General features: G+C 41.2%; 1 protein-coding gene across 2 annotated transcripts in view; it reads left to right on the forward strand.

The window, feature by feature from the left end:
- Positions 1 to 548: 548 nt before the first annotated feature.
- The window catches only part of LOC140458457 (dual oxidase 1-like), a 118650-nt gene continuing 107053 nt past the window's right edge, over positions 549 to 12145 (forward strand). The window contains exons 1-2 of one of the 2 annotated variants that reach the window (XM_072553062.1): positions 549 to 703; positions 7324 to 7451. In XM_072553062.1, coding sequence (XP_072409163.1) covers positions 7376 to 7451 — 76 coding nt within the window. In that variant the 5' untranslated portion in view covers positions 549 to 703; positions 7324 to 7375. Of the gene's footprint in view, positions 704 to 7323; positions 7452 to 12145 lie in introns of those variants that run through there. The other variant, XM_072553063.1, reaches the window with a different exon arrangement.

Below are 12145 nucleotides of genomic sequence, written 5' to 3' on the forward strand. Positions count from 1 at the left end.
ACACAACGAGAACCCATTTGTTTCCAAAGCACTCCAGACAATGGATTATATGGAATTCAGGCATTCCTCAATGGGCAGAAACAGCAGCCATTGGGTGCTGGCAGATTCCCATAAACAACAATGGGACATTAAACCAATTAATCTGTGTGTCATGCTTCAGAGGACTAGCTACGATCAGGACACCAGGAGAACCATGACCCTTATTTGAATTTCAGCCCAGATTGTTGGGGTGAGGTGGGTTACGGTGCCATTTCAGATAAGCAGAAAATTTACCTTTGCACAAATAGAAATAGTTCCCATTCTTTTTCTAGATTGTTTCGTGGGCAGAGGGCTGCTAACTCTCGAAATAGTCAATACTTGGTGTGGGGTGGATATGGGGTACGATTCACAAAAAACATGAATTAAAATAATTGATGCATACTTTTATTAAGTCAGTTAGGGGTGTGTCATGCAGGAATCATTTTAACAATGTGGCTTAGTGCCACTTTTAAGGAGTGTTCCTTTTACCATCAAGATGCAGTCGTCACAGATTTTATGTAATCAAGTAGTTCTTCCTGTACTTTTGTAGACGGAATATAAATCAGCACAGAACAAGTCTCTCTTTACTGGCCTAAAGCTTTATTTAACAACTCAGCGCGAGTGATCTAGCTCTCTGATGGTGAAGCACTACATGAGTAACAGAGAGCAAGCAAGTTTCCACAAGGTGGGTTGTCTTCGTTACTGAATGCTTTGCAATAATTTTATTGCCATTATTTTTAATCCATGGTCTTTAAACTTTTCATGACTTAAACAAAAAGTCAATTCTACTGAAGTTTGAAATTATCATGCAAGACAAAAGTTACACTTAATGCTTATATTAATTTTATCTATGGTATGGAATTATCATATTACTGAAAAGCATTTTCTGCATAACATAGAAGTAATTTATGTAAATATAGTTACTTTATTGTGAATGAAAATGCAGATTTTCATTCACAAACTGTCATTATTTATGCCCATATGATATAACATTGCTTTGGATGAGCCAGTGAAATGTTTAAGTATGGTTTCTGTCTTTTTCACGCTTCTCCCTTTACACCTTCTTCAATTGCTATCTCTCTATCTTCCTATATTCTGTCCACCTTGTGACCTAGCACTCTATTCCATTTCCTGTTATCTCTCCCTGATATTATGCTTCTGCCATTTCACTATTTCTATTTGGCTACTCTTTTGCTGCCCTTAATTTTCTTCATCTTTCTCTTCCTTTTTGTCTTAGTTCTTTCCTTTCTCTATCGCACTTGGTTCTGTCATTTTATGGAGCTAGTGAGTGGTGGGATATTTTCCCGGAACTGGCAAACATCAATTCACTCCCTTGATGTAGAGCTGTTGTTGTAATCCTGCCATTTCAGTAGCCACTTTTTTGTTGAATTTGATTTCGATGAAAATCAGTCACTTCCCATTACGGACAGTCAAAATTCGGTTTTGTATTCAGATGTTAAGTTAGAAGTTGCAATCTAATGTCAGTTTTAGTTCAGTGGCAGAAATCTTGCCTCTAAGCCTTAGAACGACTTGAGCTCATTTCTGTACAGGTCTGAGGGAGTGTTGCATTGTCAGATCTACCATCTTTCAAGTGAGCTGTCAAGTCAAAGTCCCCTCGTGAGCATTTGAAGAAAAACAGATATGTTCTTGACCTTATCTTTCAACCAATGTCACTCAAAAAGTTGATTTGCTTGTTGCTGGTTCATAAGATTTTGCTTTTTGTATTACCTATGGTATTTAACTCTTTCACAGAGTCTTACAGTGTGAAAACAGACTCTTCGGTCCAACTAGAATACATCAACCAAATTAAACTAGTCCTACTCACCTGTCCTTGGTGCTTAAAGACTTAAAAAATCTTTTGGATGTTCTGTGGTAGTAGAGAATTCTATATAAATATACATTCGTTCTTAACTGAGTGCAGAAAAAAGCAAGGATAACTTAGGACATATGACTTACAACATCTCTAATAAGGAAGTTAGCATTAAGGCACTTTACCTGAATGCTCGTAGCATTCATAACAAAGCCGATGAATTAATGGCACAGATAATAGTGAATGATTATGATGTAGTAGGCATCACAGAGACTTGGTTACAGGGGGGTCAGGACTGGCAGTTAAACCTCCATGGTTTTTCGACTTATCGAAAAGACAGAGAGGTGGGCAGAGGGGGTGGAGTTGCCTTGTTAGTTAAGAACAAAATTAAATCTATGGTATTGAATGACATAGCATCGGATGATGTGGAGTCTGTGTGGGTGGAATTGAGGAACCACAAAGGCAAAAAAACCATAATTGGAGTTGTGTACAGACCTCCTAACAGTGGTCAGGACCAGGGACGCAACATGTACCGGGAAATAGAGAAGGCATGTCAGAAAGGCAAGGTTACATTGATCATGGGTGACTTCAATATGCAGGTGGACTGGGTAAATAATGTTGCTAGTGGATCTAAAGAAAGGGAATTCATGGAATGCTTACAGGATGGCTTTTTGGAACAGCTAGTCATGGAGCCCACAAGAGAGCAGGCTATTCTGGACCTAGTGCTTTGCAATGAACCAGACTCTATAAAAGATCTTAAAGTAAGGGAACCCTTAGGAAGTAGCGACCATAATATGGTAGAGTTCAGTCTGGAGTTTGAAAGGGAGAAGGCGAAATCTGATGTAATGATGTTACAGTTGAATAAAGGTAATTATGAGGGCATGAGAGAGGAACTGACTAAAATAGACTGGAAGCAGAGGCTAACCGGGAAGACACTAGAGCAAAAATGGCAGGAGTTTGTAGGTATAATTGAGGACACTGTACAGAGGTTCATTCCCAAGAAAAGAAAGATTAACCGGGGAGGGATTAGACAACCTTGGCTGACAAAGGAAGTCAGGAAATGTATTAAAGAAAAAGAGAGATCCTATAAAGTGGCTAAGAACAGTGGGAAATCAGAAGATTGGGAAGGATACAAAAGCAAACAGAGGATAACAAAGAATGTAATAAGAAATGAGAGGATCAAATATGAAAGTAGGCTAGCCAGTAATATTAGAAATAATAGTAAAAGTTTCTTTCAGTACATAAGAAACAAACGACAGGCAAAAGTAGACATTGGGCCACTTCAAACTGATGCAGGGAGCCTAGTGATGGGAGATAAGGAAATAGCAGGAGAACTTAACAAGTACTTTGCGTCAGTTTTCACAGTGGAAGACAGGAGTAATATCCCAAAAATTAAAGGGTGTCACCGGGCTGAGTTGAGTATGGTTGCCATTACGAAAGAGATAGTGCTAGAAAAGTTAAAAAGTCTTAAAATTGATAAATCTCCTGGCCCCGATGGGATACACCCTAGAGTTCTGAGAGAGGTTGCTGAGGAAATAGCAGAGGCATTGGTTGAGATCTTTCAAGAGTCACTGGAGTCAGGAAAGGTCCCGGACGATTGGAAGATGGCTGTAGTAACCCCCTTGTTCAAGAAAGGATCAAGGCAAAAGATGGAAAATTATAGGCCAATCAGCTTAACCTCGGTTGTTGGTAAAATTCTAGAATCCATCATTAAGGATGAGGTTTCTAAATTCTTGGAAGAGCAGAGTCTGATTAGAACAAGTCAACATGGATTTAGTAAAGGGAGGTCATGCCTGACAAACCTGTTGGAATTTTTTGAAGAGGTAGCAAGTAGGTTAGACCAGGGGAACCCAGTGGATGTGGTCTATCTGGACTTTCAAAAGGCCTTTGATAAGGTGCCACACGGGAGACTGCTGAGCAAGGTGAGGGCCCATGGTGTTCGAGGTGAGCTGCTGGGATGGATTGAGGATTGGCTATCTAACAGAAGGCAGAGAGTTGGGATAAAAGGTTCTTTTTCAGAATGGCAGCCGGTGACGAGCGGTGTCCCGCAGGGTTCGGTGCTGGGGCCACAGCTGTTCGCATTATATATTAATGATTTGGATGAGGGAACCGGGGGCATTCTAGCGAAGTTTGCCGATGATACAAAGTTAGGTAGACAGGCAGGTAGTACTGAGGAAGTGGGGAGACTACAGAAGGATCTAGACAGGTTGGGAGAGTGGTCCAGGAAATGGCTGATGGAATTTAACGTGAGCAAGTGCGAGGTCTTGCACTTTGACAAAAAGAATATAGGAATGGACTACTTTCTAAATGGTGAGAAACTTAATAAAGCCAAAGCACAAAGGGATCTGGGAGTGCTAGTCGAGGATTCTCTAAAGGTAAACATGCAGGTTGAGTCTGTGATTAAGAAAGCGAATGCAATGTTGTCTCTTATCTCAAGAGGGTTGGAATATAAAAGCAGAGATGTACTACTAAGACTTTATAAAGCTCTGGTTAGGCCCCATTTGGAGTACTGTGTCCAGTTTTGGTCCCCACACCTCAGGAAGGACATACTGGCACTGGAACGTGTCCAGCGGAGATTCACACGGATGATCCCTGGAATGACAGGTCTAGCATATGAGGAACGGCTGAGGATACTGGGGTTGTATTCGTTGGAGTTTAGAAGATTAAGGGGAGATCTAATAGAGACGTACAAAATAATACATGGCTTTGAAAAGGTGGATGCTAGAAAATTGTTTCTGTTAGGCGAGGAGACTAGGACCCGTGGACACAGCCTTAGAATTAGAGGGGGTCATTTCAGAACGGAAATGCGGAGACATTTCTTCAGCCAGAGAGTGGTGGGCCTGTGGAATTCATTGCCACGGAGTGCAGTGGAAGCCGGGACGCTAAATGTCTTCAAGGCCGAGATTGATAGGTTCTTGTTGTCTAGAGGAATTAAGGGCTACGGGGAGAACGCTGGCAAGTGGAGCTGAAATGCGCATCAGCCATGATTGAATGGCGGAGTGGACTCGATGGGCCGAATGGCCTTACTTCCACTCCTATGTCTTATGGTCTTATGGTCTTAGGAGTATCTCTAATCTTTAACAACTATTTCCAACGACAAGACCTTTAGGAAGTTGACATTACATATTCATGCCTCAGCTGGAGGACACTTTAGTGAAGTAGACCTTAGAGGAGTTGGTTCCTTTATTTGCCCTAGGCATAAACAGGGTGGGGGGAGTGTCCAGAGGTGATTATAAAGCATGGAAGTGTTGTCTCTGATGATCATGGGTACCGCCAAATAGGCTTTGATGCAAGCACAGCATTAAATAAACGGCAATACAGCTAGTGGACATTTTAAATATTGCATTGTTTGTCGTGAACCCATTAGACAAACTACAACTGTGAACAACAGTGAGACGTACTGTAAACGATACACATCTCACAGCTCATTTTGACAGTAACCACTTTTGGAAATGGTGACATTAGCTAGCTCTAATATAATTCAACAGCCAGCACAACCTCATCACCTGCCAAGGATAGTAATGGCTCAAGAACATCTATTATGGGTATTCTGAGGAATGGAAGATATTAATTCTGAATGGGTCTGACTAAATGGACCTTACGGTAGACTCCATATTTGAGTTCACATAAGGAAGACAGGCATGGATAGTAGCAGTAAGGAGACAAAGATAGAATCTAAAGCTCAATTTGTAAAGAGTAGTGCAAATTTCTCTTTTATGTTAGCCTTTAAGCTTGAATGATGTTCAAGCAATTGTCACTGTGTTGCATTCTGGAGAAACTGCTTTCCTTCCGTGGGTGACAACCCTAAGACAGAAAGAGCTTGCATTTATATAGTGTCTTTCACTACCATAGTACATCTCAAAGATCTTTTCAGGGTGACACCAGAAGTAATTATAACTATTCGGAAACACTGGATAGTCATCAACATTTCTCTCTAGAAAAGGCAGTGGAGTGATCTAATTGAGGTTTTTAAAATTCTGAAGTTTATAGAGGGAGTCCACATCAAGGGACTTACGAATATAAATCAGTCACCAATATACTCATAGGAGAAATGAGTGTAACCTTCATTTCCCCAGAGCAATTAGAATGTAGAAGTTTATACAAAATGGAGTTACTGAAGCAAATGCCTTAAAATGGAAACTGGGTCAGTGTTTAATGGTGAAGGAAATGGAAAGCTACACAAATGGATTAGATCGTGGAGGTAGGGGGGAGGCTAACAGAGCATTGGTAATGATGAATTGAATCTGAAACCTCTGTAACTCTGCTGGCAATTTTGAATGCTTTATCAATGCTGTCTGATCCCCAATTTACGTCTCATAAAATTGGAACTTGTGTTCTTCAAGATTTCTTGGAAGAGGGTGCATCTCGTTTAATCTCATTCAGATAAAACTGTTGGACTATAACCCAGTGTCGTGTGATTTTTGACTTTGTCCACCCCAGTCCAACACCAGCACCTCCACATCTTGTTTAATCCTGATCAGGACCTTGCCGGGAATCTTGTTTTGCCATAAGTGACAAAAACTGATACTCTCAAGAGGCCAAATCGCTCAACTGGCTTAGACCTCCTCATCCACCCCCTGTTTATCCTACCCTGACGCATCAAACTTCACTGCCCTTTGAGTACTACGTTCCACATTCTAACCATTCTCCAAGCAAAGTGATTCTTCCTAAATTCCCTGTCAGGTTTATTAGTGACTGGTTCCTATTTACACTGGCTAGTTTTGGATACCTGTACAAGTGAAAACCTCTTTTCCACTTCAACTCTATGAAAATCTATCATAATTTTAAGAATTCCTTCAGATTGTGCCTCAAATTTACTTGATTTCCAACAAAAGAGAGGCCCAGTCTGTCCTAATAAGGAAGGTTGGCATAATCCTACCAGACCACAAGGCTACTCTCTCACTAGATCCAAAGTCGCACAACACCAGGTTATAGTCCAACAGATTTGTTTGAAATCACAAGCTTTTGGAGCACTGCTCCTTCATCAAATGAGGCCCTGACGAAGGGACAGCGCTCCGAAAGCTTGTGATTTCAAATAAACCTGTTGCACTATAACCTGATGTCATGCGGCTTCTGACCTTGTCCAGCCCAGTCCAACACCGGCACCTCCACATCACGGCTCTCACTCGAGACAGACAACTGGTCGTGGCTTAACCTGCGGGTCACCACACCTTATACAGGGAGAGAAGATATGAAGGAAAATCCTTCAAAGTAACCTGAGTCAATGCAGAAATTGAACTCATGCTGTTAGCCATCCAGCTAACTGACCCATCTGCTAATAAAGTAGTTATTCGTTGTCAGTGCTGGTATCATCCTTATGTATCTTCTTTGCACCTTTTCCAATGCCTCAATATTCTTCATATAATACCATTCAGACTTCGCCTGCCTGTGCATGTAAATGTACAAATTGAATTGCACTTGTGTCAGGCTTCATGCATATAAACATATCCTACACATTTATTAACATCTCTTCTTCCATTTTTTTTTTACTGTAGTTGACAGAACAAGGAGGAGCCTCCAAATCGCACAGGTTTAAACAGTTGAAAGATGAAGACTACAATGAGTAAAGTAATACCTCTGGCCATTCTCTGGCCCCTACTACTGTGTTGCCTTTCATTTACCAGTAAGTTAATACTGCACGTTGTAATCTAGAGATGGAACTCGTTACAGTAAAGATTGGTAGCCCTTAGTGCTGGCTTGCTTTTAAATAAAGGAGTGACAAAGAATAAGATAACTGTACCAGATATGTAACTGAATAATACATCAGCAATTATATCTTGGAAGGCTGTTTTTACCACCATAATTCTGACCTAAATATCCAGAACCAGAGCTAACACAAGCAGAAAGCTATTTTACAGTCATACAGTCCCGTTGCACTTTTGTGTATTTGCCCGGAAGTAGCCAAGAAAACGGAGAGATAGTTGTGCACAAGCTAAATTTAAAGGAAACCAATTAAACATGGAATAGTAGCACATAAATGTATGCAGGTTTTCATACAGTGTTTTACAAATGTTTGGCTTGCAGTTGTGGGAATTTAGAATCTCAACCTGAAGCTTGAACTTCCAAATCAGACACATTTCAGTGAGAGAATTACTTGAAGGAATCAAGGTCGAAAAATATAAATGTTTAAATTTTAATAAGATGAATAGCAACTTACATGCATTTCATTGATATCCGTTTTCACAGTGCTGTTTGTTTTAAACATACTTATTAAAGGATGCACACCTTTGTTCAAAGAGGAAGGTGTTGTGTCTGTATAGGACACACATAGTGCAATCAGACCTGACTGCCATTCTTCCACCAGTCTTTCTTTGCGAAGTTATCATGTTGGGAAATTTCCACTGGAAATCCTGTAGAACTGTCAGAATCAGTTTCAGGGAGCTGTTAATGACAAGGACTGGACACCACACTAGTGCAAACCAATGACTTCCATTAACTAAAAGTAAATAAAGAATTGTGGCTACTGGAAATCTGAAACAAGAACAGAAACCCAGCAGGTCAGCATGCGTGGTGAGAGAACAGCATTACTATTTAGGGTCCAGTGACCCTTTTTCAGAGTGTCCAATAATTTCTGCTTCTGTTTCAACTTTTATTAACTATTCAACTTTGAAGAGAAACATTTTGCTGATGTAGTGATGAAGAGAAACTGTTGTGAGACAGGGTCAGAAAAATGGAACCAAGAAAACTACAAGAGAAAACCTTTATAATCCAGGACTGGAAGGCTAACTAACCAAATAACCAACCAGGCGAAAGTGAGGCCTGCAGATGCTGGAGATCAGAGTCAAGATTAGAGTAGTGCTGGAAAAGCGCAGCAGGTCAGGCAGCATCCGAGGAGCAGGAAAAGCGACGTTTCGGGCAAAAGCCCTTCATTAGGAGTCAACCAAACAACCAACCAAGCATATAAGTGTTGGCCAATTTTAAAGATGTACGTGACTTTTAACAGAACACAGCAGGCATCTTACCAAGACTCAGAAAGGCTGGGAAGCATTAACTGCAGCTACACAGCATAGGATTACCCTTCACTACATCAGCAAAATGCAGGAGATGCACCATTACAGTACAATCAAACCTTTAAAGATAAAATAAGAAATCACATTTGCAAGCTGCAGAACTTAAAACAAAAAGCAGAATCCTCTGAAGTTAGTTACGTTGGAATAAAAAAAATATTGTTTATTCCATAAATGAGATAGCAAGTTATGATTATAATAGTTTGGATGAAATGATTTTATTAAAATAGTAGAGTATTCAGATTCCAAAGCTTGAGAAGAACTGCAAGCAAAGAGGCAGCAAATGAACAGTCTGCACCATTCAAGCAGAAGCCAAACCAGACAATAGAAGCAATTATATTATAATTCAGTACAGTGAAGAACCATCCTCTTCAAATTCAAGTCTTCCTTCGGGACTGAGTTGATAGGAAGGGACAAAGATCAAGAAAAGTATCTGCCTTCCCAACAAACAAAAATTGCATTTAACAAGAATATCTCTTCAATTAACCAAAACTGAGTGAACTAGCTGAACAGAGGCTGGTATCCAGTCACCGAGTAACCCTTATTCATATGTGCACCGTTTATGGGCTCTGACCAGCCAGCTCAGAGCTAATGCCGAGAAGGAGGAGACCTTCTGAATCCCCTGTTTATTCTTTTACTTTTTTATTTCTTTTAAGACTTTCCTCTGCACAACTGCCTAACTACGGTAGTGCTTATTTTTCCTCAGCACACAATGTTGTGTGTGTGCAGGTGTCGGATACAGTGAAGAACAACAAAGGTGTGTAAATCTTTATATTCCACCACCAGGAAGAAAGGGAAACACCCAAGTGGCCAGTGACAAGCAGGGTCCTTCTTGATAAAGGGCAGTACTGCATGCAAATCTCCTGTTTATCCTTTCTTTCTTACCCCCGCACTACCACCTAACTGCGGTAGTGCTTATTTTCCCCAGCAGTCAATGTTGTGTGTGTGATGGCGTGAGACACAGTGAAAGACACAAGGTGTACAAATCTTTATTCAATTTCCACCACCAGGAAGTAAAGAAACACCCAAGTGGCAGTGACAAGCCCTTCACATCAAAGTGCAATGCTGCGTGAAATCTCCTGTTTATTTTCTTTTTCTCCGACAAAACAGAACCTCTGATGCTCTTGCTTTTTTTTTATTTTTCTTTTTTCTTTTTTTTAATCTTATTTTACCCCCACACTAGAGCATCCATGTTGGGTGTGTGCAGGTGTGAGACACAGTGAGTGACACAAGGTGCATAAATCTTTATTCAGTTTCCACCACCAGGAAGAAAGGAAACACCTTTCTAATCTAATCTAATCTAATCTAGATTAATCTAGATTAATCTAGATCTAATCTGGCAGCACGGTGGCACAGTGGTTAGCACTGCTGCCTCACAGCGCCAGAGACCCGGGTTCAATTCCCGCCTCAGGCGACTCTCTGTGTGGAGTTTGCACATTCTCCCCATGTCTGCGTGGGTTTCCTCCGGGTGCTCCGGTTTCCTCCCACACTCCAAAGATGTGCAGGTCAGGTGAATTGGCCATGCTAAATTGCCCGTAGTGTTAGGTAAGGGGTAGATGTAGGGGTATGGGTGGGTTGCGCTTCGGCGGGGCGGTGTAATCTAATCTAATCTAAACCTGAGTGGCCAGTGACAAGCAGTGCCCTTCACATCAAAGGGCAATGCTGCGTGAAATCTCCTGTTTATATCTGTCAGCCAGGGCTCCCGAGTTGGCCCAAGTTAACAAGCCCACTCAAGGATCTCACAGTCAATGAGATTCACCTGGTGCTGGTTCCAGTCATTGCATTGGTGCATGAAGAAGCTGGTTTGACCAATAGTTTATCACTGAGAGTCCAAGACATTCAAGAAGTTGAAGTAATATATCTGTGTACTTCAGCACACATCTACAGGCAGAATGAGAACCAAATTCCACTGACACAGCGTGACATTGTGCTGCATACAACTCCATGGAATTTGCCAATGAGAAGAGACAAAGAGAGATTCTACAAAAAAAAACTACCTGCCAAAGCAGGAACCGCACAGATCAACATAAAGCATAAATTCACATCATTGATGTCCTCTCTAAATGAGGCACAAGTGGTTTAAGACCTTCCAGTTCAAGAGAGAACGACAGATCTCAGACCATCCGGGAGAGAGTCAAACTCAACTGCTTGCTGCTCAGCAAATAGTTTTATTTCAAGTCTGAAGAAAACATATTCAGGAAGAATAGTGAAACCTCCAGGTTGTACGTCTGACTTTATAAAGCCAAAGACTTGAGAGGCGTTTCAAAAATAGTAGCTGTAATCCTGGAAGCAAATGTATGATGCTGTGATAATTGTGAGGGAAAAAGACTTAGTGGAGGTGAGCACAATCATGCATACAGGTCTGAAGGGTTAACACCTGATTAAGTGGAGGAAAGTAGAAGTGTAATGTAGTAAACTAAAGAAGGAAATTTTGGGAGTTAAGCCAAGGAAGATTGTGTCCTCCTTTTAGTTTCTGTAACAATGTAGGTCATATTCGTGTAAATTGTCATTATAATGCAATAAACTTTACACGACAAGACTGCTCTAGTTAGACCAGAATGATGAATATTGTAGTCCATCTTGACCATTTTGGGCTTCAAGGAACTGGCAACAAGCTCCTCAGTATTCCAGTCGGTATTTGGTGGCACAGTGGCTCAGTCATTAGCATGTTGTCTCACAGCACCAGAGACCTGGATGGCGATTCCAGGCTTGAGTGACTGTTTGTTTGGAGTGTGTGCACTCTCCCTCTGTCTGCGTGGGTTTCTGCCGAGTGCTTTGGTTTCCTCCACAGTCCAAAGATATGCAGATTTGGGTGGATTGGCCGTGCTAAATTGCCCCATAGTGTCCAGGGATTTGCAGGCTAGATGGGTTAGTCGTGGTAAATGCAAGGTTAGGGGGGGGACTCAGTCTCGATGGGATGCTCTTCAGAGGGTTGCTGTAGACTTAATGGGCCAAATGGCCTCTTTCTGCACTCTGGGGATTCAGCGATTCAATAGTTTAACCAATAATTCAATCAATAATTCAACCAAGGTCACTCAAAGGTATTATCTGGTCATCACAACATTGTTGTTTGTGGGGACATGCTGTGTGCAAATTTACTACTGTATTTCCTACTTTACAAAGTGACTACTCTTTGAAATGGTGCTGACTAGGGTTTAGGATGTTCTGAATCCGTGAAAGGCGATAAAAATGCAGGTATTGTCCAGTAGATCTGTATCAGTGGGATCTTCCTACCTTGTTTGAAATGGTATTTGTGTTCATTTCAGTCTCTGTTTGCCAGCTGTGGAGCATATTGAATGTCTCAGGTCTG

This window comes from Chiloscyllium punctatum, chromosome 33 (assembly GCF_047496795.1).
Source record: "Chiloscyllium punctatum isolate Juve2018m chromosome 33, sChiPun1.3, whole genome shotgun sequence".
NCBI lineage: Eukaryota > Metazoa > Chordata > Chondrichthyes > Orectolobiformes > Hemiscylliidae > Chiloscyllium > Chiloscyllium punctatum.